Raw genomic sequence first — 14,111 nt, forward strand, 5'->3', positions numbered from 1 at the left:
TGGGTTACAGAGCATCGCCCTCGTAAGACAGATAGGATGCCCAATCTGTGTCACAGCCTCAGATCTTTAATGGGGTTCCCCCCACCTGACTACCCTCCAGTAGAGGAAAATAAATTTCTGACCAAGACGACTACCTCAAAGCCAAGTTTATGAGAAAGTGTATGTAGGGTAAGGGGAAATGCTTCTCTCTCACTGGCTTCTTTCCTTCTAAGACCCAGAGAAGAGGGAGACCTCACTATTGTTGGCTTGACTATTTTTCTTTTACTTAGGAAAACCACTAAAAAATATTTGTCAAGTTAGATCCCGTTAAATAGTAATATATGGTATATATTCATAATTTTTAGTCAAGGCATCTGAGGTCTTACCATTAGGAAGGTCCTTATTTCTATTTATTAAACTGTTTATATATTTTTTACAAGATACAAAAATTGCTGTGGGGACATATACCCATAAATGGGATGGAAATTATTTCACCTTTTTAGTTCAACTCTGAAATTAGATAATCACATCAGAAGATAGAAAAATATCTTCTGCTCAGTTGAAAGTTGATTCTTATTTTTATCTCACAGCATCCTATTTTTTCCCTTTCTTTATAATTATGGCAGCTTGTCATGTACATAAAGATCACACAAATGTGAAGGCACACACATACAAATGCACTTAGACATACTCCTCTGAGGTTCAGCTGGGTTTATTAATTTATAAATGTTAACACTGACAGGTAAAAGTGAGGTAGTGATTGTTATATGGATTGTTATAAGGCCTGTTGGTCTGGGAGGCCACATCTGTGTTTCTAGAGGCCAGGATAATGTTTTAAAGAAGTTTGAATTTGAAAGCTTTTGGATGAGATGTGTGTGTTATCTGCTTGAACCCCTGAAGGCATTTGAGTTTCTCAGGTAATAGGACTTGTAGGCATTTCTGAATATTTATTTGTGTCATATTATTGACATTAAAATTTGACTATAGCATGTGAGTTAAATATGTCACCTCTTTTTAACATAATATTCATATGATATGCTATAACTATAGAGACTATATTATAGTATTATATATTATATATACTTGTGCACATATATATATGCATTATATAAGCATATATATTTATGTTATGTCAGGCATTTATATTAAAAAATGTCATCCACTTTTAGCATGAAATTATGTGTTTTAAAGTTTTAAGAAATGTAAAAGGCTGAAATTTATTTTAAAATATAGAGAGGTCCCAAAACACTAATCAAATAGATGAAATAATACATCTATGATGCAAAGATGGACAGAGAATATTGATGAAAGAATATTTGGAAATGAAAGTAAAATGCCAGATTTGAATGTTGTAATCAATATAGAGAACTATGTGGTATGAAATATGCATTAAATATTTCAGCTGAGTATTTTTGCATTGAAACATATGGGGGACTATAGTGAAACACGTTGAATACATATGATACATTAACTAGTAAGATAAATAGTGTATTATTAGCTATCAAGATAAATAATAGTAGCCACATTCATATATATTTTTGGGATTTACCTATTTGATGCCTGTCTACCCCCATGTAATACAAATTCCACGAGGGTAAGAATGTCTGCTTTGTCATTATGACATACTTTTAGCACATCACTTGTCATACAGAAAGAAGGTACTCAATGAATATTTGTTACAAAAGTGGCTGGACCACAGGTTCAGTTCACTGACCTGTGGTTCCTTACAGCTTATTAATCATATAATATTGTACAAACAATTGTACAAACAATGCTTTACAGATATTGGTGGTTACTCTACTAGAACAGAGGTATTAGATGGCAAGTAGTGTCACTGTGCATAGACTGAAAGTATTTATTCATCAGCTGATGTACAAAATCTAAACTTGTGAAAAAGTTATTTAAGACTTTTAAGTCCCAACTTGGCATATTAAAAAAATTATTTAAATGGGTAAACTACAATGTTTGAAAATATAAATTCAAAATCTGAATGTAACATTGATGATCACCTGTAGCTGAAGCAAGTACTAATGAAGGCCTGGCATGTAGCATGAGACTGGGAATAGTTGCATGAATAACACTCACTGGTCATTGGGACTGGCAGCTATGGAGAAGGACGAGGAGAGAGAAAGGATTCTAAACTGATTGGACTGGAAGTTAGTGGTGCCATTGACTTTTCCAGGCACTGAGAAGAAATAGATTTGGGAATAAGTTATACAACCATGTGGGATATACTGATTTTTGAGGTGCTTATGGGCCTTCATATAGTAAAAATCTTAATAATTTATTTATCTTAATTTTTCTGCTCACTTGCTAAAACTTTTACTCAAACTATAGAAAAGGGAAAATGGCATGGAAAGAGCTTTTGATCATCTTTCCTAAATACAGGTTGTTTTGGACCAGTTACTAACCTCAGTCTAAAAACCTACCTTCTACAGGTAATATATAATGGAATGGTTTTTTAAAAAAAGCAAATTGTTTTCCAGATAGAACACCCCTGTTAACACAGGATTAAGTGTTCACACCTCTTTAAAGTTAAGCAGGGTTTCAGTCTTCAGGGGGAATTAATTAAGTCTTCTTTGGGTAGATTAGAAAATGGTGAGTTGCTTTTTAAACAAGTAGGATGAAATTAGTCATTTTTGCTACACTGGGATATCCAACTCTCATGGGATAGTTGTTACTCTCAAAGCAGGTTACGCTGGGACCAGAGGTCGGATGTAACTGTGTGAACAACAGCCAGCCTCCACCCAAGCAAGAGCCCATACAATCTTACACACCCAAAGAAGAGCTGCTGATGCCTTTATGGCTAAGATAAAGAAGCATTTTAGATATGTATATATTAACTCAGTCCTCTTAACCCTATGAGATATTATCATGTCCATTTTACAGATGACTAAATGGAGACACAAAGAAATGAAATAATGTGCCCAAGGTCACATGCTAGTAAGTTGCTGATCAGGAATTTTAACCCAGGAAATCCTGGCTTCAGTGTCTATGATTCTACCCACTATACTACACTTCCTAAAAATGTAAAGTGGGAACCTTAACTTGATTTAATTGGGCTAACTCTGAAAATCTGGACAAGAAATTACATCAGTGGAAATTCTTTATTGGCCTTTGTTTTTTGAGATAGTTTCAATTCAATGAGACTTGATATTTCAGTGAAGGTTAGTTCACTAAATAAAACAATGTGATTTGAGCCTTTGAAGCAGAGTTTAGTATTGTGGTCAAGATTTCCGTGACTCAGCTGTCTGACTTTGGGCAAATCACTTAACTACCCCCAACTCCAATTCTTTATTTATTAAACAGGTAAATAATGAATGGTATTCCCTTAAAAGAATGTTGACGAGAATTGAGAAAGCAGATAAAGCTTTTAAAACAGTGCTTACCGTATAAGCATTAGTCATAATTATGCCTTTGTTAGATTCTTTTGGTCAGTAAATAAGAAAATTTAAATCTCAATGTTTGATTATAAAATCTGGTAACAGATGGGTGAAAAGGGAGCTGGAATGGGCTCACTCTGCAGCAGTTCGTGTTTAACCTTTCCTTCCAAAGTCCCCTCTCTTCTTATATCCTATACTATGAAGTGATAGGAAAAGATAAATGAAGTATTTTCTTTCTCAACAAATATTTGAAGGCATAGCCAATGTTGGTGAAGAGAGGTGAGGAAGACAGATGGGCTTTCTTACCGGATTTTAAAACCTGGAATAAAAACATTGAACAAATAGTAAGCGTTATGTCTGAATAAGGAAGGAAAAGGAAATTTAAACGTTCTTAACGGAGGAAAATAAAGACCCAAAGACTGAAAGGGCACAAAACGGTGCAAAAATTGAAGGAGAGATATGCATTAGGGTTGCTAGTGATAATTTCTGAGCCCAAGGCTCTCCTTAGTAATGAAATATGGCGTGAGGAGTTGAGATTCGTTCTGTGGTCTCTAAGTGTCAGTCGGAAGGTAACCTCTCGCTTCCTAGAGAAACAGATTCCGGCCTAGCCACACCATTTCACCAAAAATAAGTTTCAACCTTCTTTCGGTTTAGGCGCCCCCTTTCCTCTTGACCACGCCTCTTGAATCACTAAACTCGTCGTAAGCAAAAGAAATATCGCGAGACCTCTGCAATGTCTCCCTTCTGACGTTTTCAGAGGCGATAGTCGCTTTTGTTCTCGCGATATTTCCGGTACACGGGAGCTCGGGCGACCCGGGCTTCTGTGAAACATGGCGGTCGGCTGGGACCGTAACACAAGGTAAAATACTGAAACCCCGCTGGGTGCTGTTCCCTGGGTTGTTCCAGGGCTGCTCAGGGTGTGAATGCGGTTGAGGGGACTGAGAACTTGGCATTGGCTTGGCTCCCTGTCTTCATCGCTGTTGGAGAGCGGGCGGGATCTAGAAGCCGCTTCTTCCCTGGGGGCGTTACGGGCAGGACCCTGGGCAGCGATGCTACCGGGAGCTCCGCTCTGCCTGGTGCGGTTGCCTCCGTGCTATCTTGCAACTCGAAAGAGGTTAGGTGCTTCCTCGGTAGCACCTGATTCGGTCCCATTGCTTCTCACAGTGCCTCGGTGGCTTCTCCGGTCCGCAGGCAAGGGGTTCCTTGTTTTGAAGACCAGCCAGTCCTCCTAGGTTTCAGGCTCCCTACTCCCTTTTCAGACAAATACCATGTTCTTGGCAGCACGTTGCTCTCTCTTTTTAAAGAAAGAACGAGGTCTTGGCCTTGCCTCTAAAGAGAGTTTTGCATGCTGCTCCGGAAAAAGAAAAAGGGGCCGGGCAGGGCGAAATGCTAGGAGAGACAGGTCCCAGCGTCATTACTTTTCTCAACGCAAGAAACCGAAGGGAAAGTCGACTCGCAGTAGAGAATAGCCTTGGGTATCGGTAGTATATGGAGTTGATAAGTCATTATTTGAAAAAACACGTTTAAATAACTTTTATATTTAGGATTCAGAGCTCTCGGGACTTAAGTAAAAGTGACATCTGTTAAAATGTTGCAAGACTGGCTTTCAGAAGCAATTAAAATTACAGTTAAAAAACAGGATTTATTCATTCGTTTGAAGTTGTAGTTCAGTATTTCAATTAGTTGCCTAGCCTGATACGTTGAACTCTAGAAGACGGCCGTTATAAAGAAATTAACCACGACTTGTTCACTGAAGGAAGACTTATGGTTATTTACCTAATTTGTCTTCTGATATCTTCAAGTTGATGTGGTTATCCAGTTCTCCTAGAGGGAAAAACACGAGAAAAGAAATTCCATGTTTTTGGCTTTTTGTTTTTTGTTTTGTTTTGTTTGGTGGAGGAGGATTTTTTTCTTTTTGATAGTAAACGTTAGTACACAACCAAGTATTGTAATGGCTTTGTGGTACACCTAAAAATATATCAGGTTTGAAAGATCTCGCAAAGGAAATCAGGCTTAGTTCTGGAAAAACGACAAAGAATTAGGAAAAACCCCACAGATTTGATTTCTTTGGGGTTGATCATTTAAATGGAAGAAATGATGAAATTTATTTTTAATAGAAGTTATTTTTAGGCAGTCGATGCCTGCCACAACTCCTGTTTAATGATTTTCCAGTATTATCCTGCCTTTTAATGTCATGGTGGGCAAATTATTTAACCTCTCTGTGCCTTAGTTTCCTCATCATTAAAAAGAAAATAATAATAATAATACCTAATTCGTAGGGTAATTGTGAGAACTAAATGTGTTAAAACATGCAAAGCATTTAGAATAATGCCTGGCATGCAGTAAGTACTCAATGCCTGTTAGCTCTTGTTATTATTTTTTATTTGCATTTTCTAACTTCTATAGTTACAATGTTGCTTTAGTAGTTAGTCAAAATGTAGACTAAAGATGATACTTTTTAAAATAATTTCTTTCTCACCCCCCAAATTGATTAAGCACTATTCGTTGTGGTTAATATGTCCTTAAACTCCATCTTGCAGTTGCTTGCTTTCTTAAGCTATTATTCTCTATTAATTACTAAGACACAAATTCTTATTTTCTACTCCATATAGTCTTGTCATAGTCTAGGTCAGTTCTACCCCTCGAGGTGCCTTGTTAATCCATGTATGCTCCTTGCTTTTGAGAACATTCATTCTGTGATAAATATATTTCATGTATCCCTGACCTTTGAAGAAAAGGTCATGTTCCTTATACTTTTTTACTTTAATTTTGTACTTTTTTATTGAGTAACAACTATAGTCAAGTAGTCCTTTGAGGATTATACTTATCCATGCTTCACATTGCTTTACATTGCTACTAGGCACTTCCAGGTTATTGTTATCACTCTAGAGTCTTTATCTCTTAATTTTTATTCTATCAGTTTATACATCTATGAGATTATCAGCTAACCTTAGATACTGTCCCACTTGCCTTAAAGACTTTTAACATCTAAATCTCAAATATTCTATAAATCTTTGCATTTCTTCAGAGAATTAGAAACAGGTATTTATTAAATGCTTCATTTTTATCTTGATTAAAAACTGTGAGTTAGCCATTATGTCTCCACCCCTTTTAAAACAAAATTATGGAAAGAGGATTCTGAGAAGTTGACAGTCTTTCCAAATTTGTCACACAACTAGTATATGCCTAGATAATCAGGTTTTTCAGATCATATACTCACATTTATATTGTCTTACTTGACTTCCAAATAAACCTTTTTGGCAATTAGAAGGCTATTAGATCTGTTTGAATTATGTAGGAGTAAACAACTTTTAAACCATAACATTTAACTCTTGTAAAAGATCCCCATTTTAAAGTAAATTGAATAAGTATGTTCGTTTGGATATCCACTCTTTGTCAAATGAAACTAACCTATCTTTATGTTTTTTTATTAGAAAGTATTCTAATGCAATATAGTCAAGTAATTTAAAATTACAGATAAGTTGTGGTTTTACCTTTTATTTCTGAAGTTCAGCAATGGCCTAAATAATACTTGTTTTAATCTCTTTCTTGTTAATGGCCTATGTTAGTGTCCTGGGGCTGCTGTAACAAATTACCATAAACTGGGAGGCTTAAAACAAAAGAAATTTATTCTCTCACAGTTCTGGAGGCTGGAAGTCTGAAATTAAGGTGTTGGTAGGACCATTCTCTCTCTGAAGACTCCCTGAAAGAATCCTTCCTTGCCTCTTCCTAGCTTTTGGGAAGTCCTTGGTGCTGCTTGGTTTATAGACACATCACTCTAATCTCTGCCTCTGTCTTTACATGGCATTCTCCACTGTGTGTCTGTATGTCTTCACATGGCCTTCTTATAAGGACACCAGTCATTAGATTTTGGGTCACCCTAAGCTAGAATGATCTCATCTTAACTAATTATGTCTGCAAAGACCTAAATATTTCCAAATAAGGCCCATCTATAGATACCAGGGATTAGTACATCAACATATCTTTTTGGGGACACAGTTCAACCCACAACATGGCCATGTATATTAATTAAATATTTCTCCTATTGCCAAATGTATATTAAAAATAGAAGTTAACTGAAGACTTGGGTAGCAGGAGATAAATTATGTGTCCATTTTTGTTTAGAGAAGTAATTAAACTTAATTGAGCAGACTAAAAAGTTTCATGAATTCTATATTTCAATTTTGGCAAAGGATCTGATAGTCTCATTATATTCAAATGGATACAATTATGAAATATAGGCTGTATTACTTACGTTAAATGTTAATGTCTGTGTTACATCATGAATGTTGATAATGTCTGTGTTATAGCACAAAAAGTGGTTTCTTATTTCTTGTGCGGTTTTTCAAAATATAATTGGCCCTCTGATCTGTGGGTTCTGTTATCTGTGGATTCAACCAACCACACATTGAAAATATTAGGAAAAAAAATTACATCTATACTGAACATTTACAGACTTTTTTTTCTTATCATTCACTAAACAATACAGTATAACAACTATTTGCATAGCACTTCCATTGTATTGGGTATTATAAGTAATCTAGAGATGTCAGTATACAGGAAAATGCATATGGATTATATGCAGACATCACACAATTTTATATTGGGGACTTGAGCATCCAAGGATTTTGGTATTTGAGGGAGGTCCAGGAACCAATACCCATTGGATACTGAGGGACGACTGTATTGTCGTAGTCTCAGCTGTTATCAGTGACTTTTTGTTTTTGTTTTGTTTTTTAATATTCAATACAGTTTAGGAGAGACATCAAAGAAAACAGATGTGGTACTGGAGATTGTCAAGGTATGAATAGCAGCACCAACCAGTAGGCAAAGGAGTCTAGTGCAATGGCTCCTAAATTTTTAGATTTTGTGGACCAATACAAAAAATACATAGGAAAAAAGGAAAAGGACTGGGTTTGAGGACTGACACAGAATTATGATTTTTTAATTTACTGAATAAAGATATCCAGAAACACAAACAAAAAACCTCTGTTATCTGCTTTTATCATTTCATAAAGGAAAGGATATTTTGATACATTAAAAGGAAGGAAGTAGTCTCGGAATAAATGACATTTTTTGGGAATAGATTCAGCTTCTAAAAATTTTTTGGGCATTGTTCATGACTTTTTCATTTTAGATAGGCATTAGAAAATTTTGTCACAGAATGGCAGTGACTTCTTAGAATCATTGATCTAGGCTGTGTCTAAACACATTTTTGAAAATGACTGACCAAGCTGGATGGAGAGGCAAATAGACTGGGAATGGGAGCAATGGAATTGGGTAACTGCTTTGAGAACACCAGTGAAGATGAAGAGCAGATTTGTCATAGTCAGGAAAAAGCTTGAGGGATAGTTAATTCCACTCCAGAGAGGGAAGTATGTTTTGGGTTTTAGAGGTGGCATAGTTTTAAGAGTTGAGAGGAGCCTAAACATGGCCTTGCTTGTGGGTGGCTTTGCATAGAAATAAAATGGAGGTCACTAGAATAGAAAAACTATTAAGCTTACAGGGTAAAAAGGTTTTATTGTGAATGGATGCCATAGGATGAATGCCATAGGATTATGAGTTCCAAAGGATGATAGTGGAATGGGGAAGAAGAGATTCATATTGAATGATCCAGGTGCTGAAGTCATTAAGGCAATTATAAATATATCCAGATGTTAATGGAAGATGGCAGCAAGCACTGAAGTGAGAGTCAGTGTGTTCTGTGGTTTGGAGCATAGACTGAAGCCAAGCTGCTTGGGATCAAAATCCAAGTTCTACCACTACTGTGTGGTCCAGGGAAAATTATTTGATCATTCTTGCTTCATTTTCTCATCTGTAAAAAAGAAGGAAAATAGTATCTGCTTCATAGAGTCATTTATAGGATTACATGAATTAATACATAAAATGCTTCAAATGATGGCACAAAACATGACAACTATAATTTCTACTTATGTGATATATGTGTCAACTAGTATTATTAGGGTAAAGTAGACTTGAAAAGGGAAGAAATGGTTGAGAAATGTGATGAAACCTGAGTCTGAGACCTGTGAGTCCCAGAAATGAACTAAAGATTGTAAAGAAATTACCACCAAGAAAAAGTCAGATTTCATAAAGAGAGCAGGTAGAAGGATTGCTTTTAGAAAAACTAGAAGTTTTTGGATAACTTGTTTACGTCAGAACGGTGGTTTTATAGAGTTGAGTGGCAAGTATTAGAGATGGTATGAATTTCTTGGAGTTAGGTGAGTGCTAAGCTTACAGGAATGGGACAAGAGAATTAGCAAAATGGCAAGTGCTCCATTCTAGAATTTTAATTATGGAAACTCCATATGGAGGAAGCTAGAGAATGGGGGGTAGCTAAGTGGGACATACTAGCTACACTTTCAAGGGAGGAGTGCTAAATAAGTTGGGCATATTATTAGGGGGTTTGTAAAACTAGCTGTCATATCTTTATATTATAAATATATGACTTAAAGCATTTGTAAAGCTTATTATAAAATACAACATTATAGAAAGTTTTAGATGTAGAATTCACTGTTTTATTCATTTGCTCAACAATGCTATACCGACTATATGACAGCCACCGTGCTAGGTCTTAGGGATATTATGGTGAACAAAATGGAAAAATCTTCCTCCTTGTGGATTTTATATTTTATGTATTTACTTTCCTAAGTTTGACACCCTATTGTGATTTGAAAGCTGTGCTACTATGGGTGTTTTCAGGGAAATTTCCTTCCTTCCCTGCTGTGCCAGGCATTGGAGATACAAAGATCGAGTTAGATTTGGTTCCTGCCCTAACAAATCCAATGGAGAAAACAGAAAATGAAACAAGCAATTAGAAATAGTGTGATAAAGGTACAGTATTCTAGAAGCATATAGATTTTGAGGGTCACGGAAGGTGTTTTTCCTCTCAAGGGAAAGATGAGTAGATTAGGAGTTAGTAAAATGTAAAGGTAGGGGAGGGGGAAAACATTTCTGGCAGAGAAAATAGCATATTTAAGAAGTTGAAAGTGATTCAGTATGGCTGGAACTTAGATGTGTGAGGGCTTTGGTGTGAAGAGAGGTAAGTGGGACCTGGTTTTTGAAGGGCTTTGTAAACCATGTTAGGATAGAGTCCAAACTCTAAATGCAATGGGAAGTTATTCAAAGATTTTATGAGCAGTGTTATATGATCAGATTTATGTATCGAAAAGATTATTTTAGTATGGAGAGTGAATTGAAAGGTAGAGCAGGATTAGAGGTTGTAGAAACAATGCAGTGATAGATTATGACACTTGGTACTAGGGTCCTTATAAGGAACTTCATAAGGGCCTGAAGAAGAGAGGACAGATTTGAGAGAAATTTGGGAAGAGCTGAAGTCTAAGGATATAACTCATGTTTCTGGCTTGTGCAGTTGGGTGCATGTTGTTATCATTAACTAAGAGAATACATGAAGAACAGTTTTGATAGGGTGAAGTATTCATTTTTGGATTTGTTAAGTTAGAATTGTCTTTGGAATGTCCAAATGAAAATGTAATATTAATCAAAGTGAAAGATACACATATCTGCAGAGAGATTTGGGCTGGGAATAAAGATTTGGGAGAAATCAACATGGAAATGGAAATGGAAGAAATGGGTGATCACTTGGGGAAATTGTGGAGGTTGGGGGGGGGCTAGTGTAGAATCTGAGAGGAAGATCAGTCTGCAAAATAAGCTAAAGAAGGTCTTACAGGTAGTACGAGAATCACAAGTGTGGTATCACTTAAGCCAAGGTAAGAGACTGTTTCAAGAAGGAAAAGAAGTGATAAACAGTATATTTTCTCAGAGGTGAAATTAGATAAGGACTAAGGAATATCCATTGGATTTAGTACTAAGAAAGTTGTTAATTACCTTGCTCAGAGCAAATTTAGTTAAAAGGTGAGAGTGGGGCGAGGATGGCAGTGGATGAATGGGGACAAATCATTCTTTTAAGTTGGCTACAGGTATGCTGCCAGAGATCTATAGTTAGAGTTAAACTTGAGTTTAAAGGAGAATTTTGTTTTAAAGATAAGAGGCATGAACATATTTAATATTTAACTCAAATCGGAAAGAATGTATAGAAATTGGAAGATTGAACAAGGGTCAATCTTGGTGCTGTTACTACCCCTATGAAGGTACAGAAATAAGTTTGATTACTTTGTCAGAGCTGAACAGGCTTAGGGGGCGTGGCTTATTCCTAACAGACAATCAGCTTAATTTACACATTATTAATAGAACACCAGTTTTATAACTGACATTTGTATCAGTTTTGTCTACATCATCTGTTTTGTTTATATCATCTATTTTTTTTTTTAGGAAAACCATGTACATGAGAAGCAAAATCATAATTTGAAGGCTCCTTTGTGAGCATAGAATCAGCGAGGGTAGTTAGCTGGGTTTTTAATGGCAAATTAAATCAATGTATGAATGCTTTCAACTTTACTTTTAAGCAGTAGCTCCTGCATGAACTGATGAGTAGTGTCCTGGCCAGGGCCTCTCTCTTTTAGACAGTGTTCATGATTACTGCCAGTTTTTGCTTTCTGTTGCTTCTTTTTCTCCATTAATGTCCTTTCTATGGGCTATTCTTTCTACATTAATCCTACCCATTATATTTCAGACCTAAAATCTGTCTGCTTTCTTCCAGAGACTTTTTTCTTACAGTGACTTCTGTAACCGTCTGACTTACTCTGCTATAAATTTTGATTTCTGGGAATTCTTTATAATATTACTTGTATTATTTATAAATCAGTCTTATAAATTATATAAATATCTGGCAATTTAGTGATCATTTGTTTGGCTTTGTAACATTTTAGATGTAGTTGGCATACTGATCAAAAAGGGAATAGCAAGAATTAATTTTTTTTTTTTGAGACAGGGTCTCAATCTGTCACCCAGGCTGGAGTGCAGTGGTGTGATCATAGTGCACTGTAAGCTTGAACTCCTGGGCTCAAGTGATCCTACTGCCTCAGTACCTAGGGCTACGGGTATGCACCACCTCACCTAACCATTTTTTAAGTTTTTTTTTTTTTTTTTTTTTTTATATAGAGACAGGGTCTCACTGTGTTGCCTGGTCTTGAACTCCTGACCTCAAGCGATCCTCCTACTTCGGCCTCCCAAAGTGCTGGGTTTATAGGCATGGGACACTGACCTAAATTTTTAAATAATTTCTAAATTATAAAAATAGATAATTTAGAAAGTCTGAAAATTATGTGAAGAAGACAGTTAAAATTCTCTAATCTACTTTTAACATTTTTCTGAATAGACAGTTTCTTGTATCGCTTTTCCTGTTTCCCCCAAAATTAGGACCCATATGGCCTTCTCATCGTTGTGTTGTTGTATCGTATTTCCTTACGTCATTAAATACTTTGTTTTATAAGATTTTCAGTGGTTACATACATTAAGACCTGTTTATTCACCATAATTTGTACATTGGATACCATGAGTTCAATTTTGTTTTCAGTATTTAAAAATAACAGTATGAGAAATAGCCTCATAATCAAATTTTTGCTGATAAACAAGATTATTGCCTTAGGATACATTCTTAAAGAGATTTTTACTTAGTTACAAAGGGAGTGGTGAATATTTATATTCTTGTTAGTAATGTATGAGCATGCTATTTTACTTCATTGCTATCCATTTCTGGGAATGTATTATGTTCATATATTTTTCAATTTAACAGGAGAAAAATTATTTTAATTTATATATTTAAATATTATGAATGTGATTGCTTTCTTTTTCACTTTTTTTGTGCTATTTAATGTGTTTGTGTGTGTAAATTGCCTTTCATTAGTAGTTTTTTTCAGGATATGTGTGCATGAATGGGGAAAGGAGTGTGGATAAGTAGTGGTTTTTTTTTCTCCAGAGATGAGAATGCTAAGTTGTTCTAAGGACATTTGTCATTTATCCTAAATCTTTTATCTCTTTAGAGGATTCATTTATCCCTTATTTTTTTTTTTTTTTTATTCCTTAGCATGACCATATGAAGGAAGAGGAAGGTTTACCTGAAGATGAGGCGATTGAATCGGAAAAAAACCTTAAGTTTGGTGAAAGAGTTGGATGCCTTTCCGAAGGTTCCTGACAGCTATGTAGAGACTTCAGCCAGTGGGGGTACAGGTAAGTACGAGTTCAAATTAAGAGTCCTTTAATAAGTGCAACTTCTGAGTGATCCAGTCAGCAACATAGATAAATGTAGCCCTGAGGAAGAACTCGTCAATGAATTGTGCAGTAACTTTGTAACTAATCTGTCCTCATGTCACACTGTTGGCCCTAGTTTTATTCTTATTAGTATTCTCTGTAGCATCTAACCCAGTGCCACCTGCATTTAGCAGTGTTTATTAAACCATTAATGAGCAAATTAATCCAATTTTACTGCTTTGGTGTGCCCTTCAGTTATGTATAATTACATTAACAAGATTTTTATGTATAAATGAAATCGAAGTTGGAAGAAGTTATTTAATGATGTTGAAATTGTCTCATTATTTTGGTTAAGAGTAAATCAATATAGACATGAATAAAATTCTCAAATGTTACATTACTGTTGTGAGGCAGCATGGGGTAATGGTTAGTTAAGAGCTTAGACTTTGGAACCTGATCAGCTTCAAATCTCACCTCTGCCCCTTCCTAACTAGGTGACCTTGAGAAAGTTACTCAAGTCTGTGCTTTTGTTTCTTCTTCCGTGAAATAGGGATAATATTAGTATTTACCTCCCAGGGTTACTGTATCAATTAAATAAGTTAATATTTATAAAATGCTTAGAGCAGTGCCTGGTACAAA

At 35.7% G+C, this 14,111-nt stretch overlaps 1 protein-coding gene across 1 annotated transcript in view; it reads left to right on the top strand.

Moving 5' to 3' along the window:
- Positions 1–4,169: 4,169 nt before the first annotated feature.
- The window catches only part of ERGIC2 (ERGIC and golgi 2), a 35,988-nt gene continuing 26,046 nt past the window's right edge, over positions 4,170–14,111 (top strand). Inside the window, exons 1-2 of the mRNA XM_012640957.1 lie at positions 4,170–4,221; positions 13,309–13,451. Coding sequence (XP_012496411.1) covers positions 13,346–13,451 — 106 coding nt within the window. The 5' untranslated portion in view covers positions 4,170–4,221; positions 13,309–13,345. The remainder of the gene's footprint in view (positions 4,222–13,308; positions 13,452–14,111) is intronic.

The sequence above is a fragment of the Propithecus coquereli genome, unplaced genomic scaffold (genome assembly GCF_000956105.1).
Source record: "Propithecus coquereli isolate 6110/MARCELLA unplaced genomic scaffold, Pcoq_1.0 Scaffold16, whole genome shotgun sequence".
Classification (NCBI taxonomy): Eukaryota; Metazoa; Chordata; class Mammalia; order Primates; family Indriidae; genus Propithecus; species Propithecus coquereli.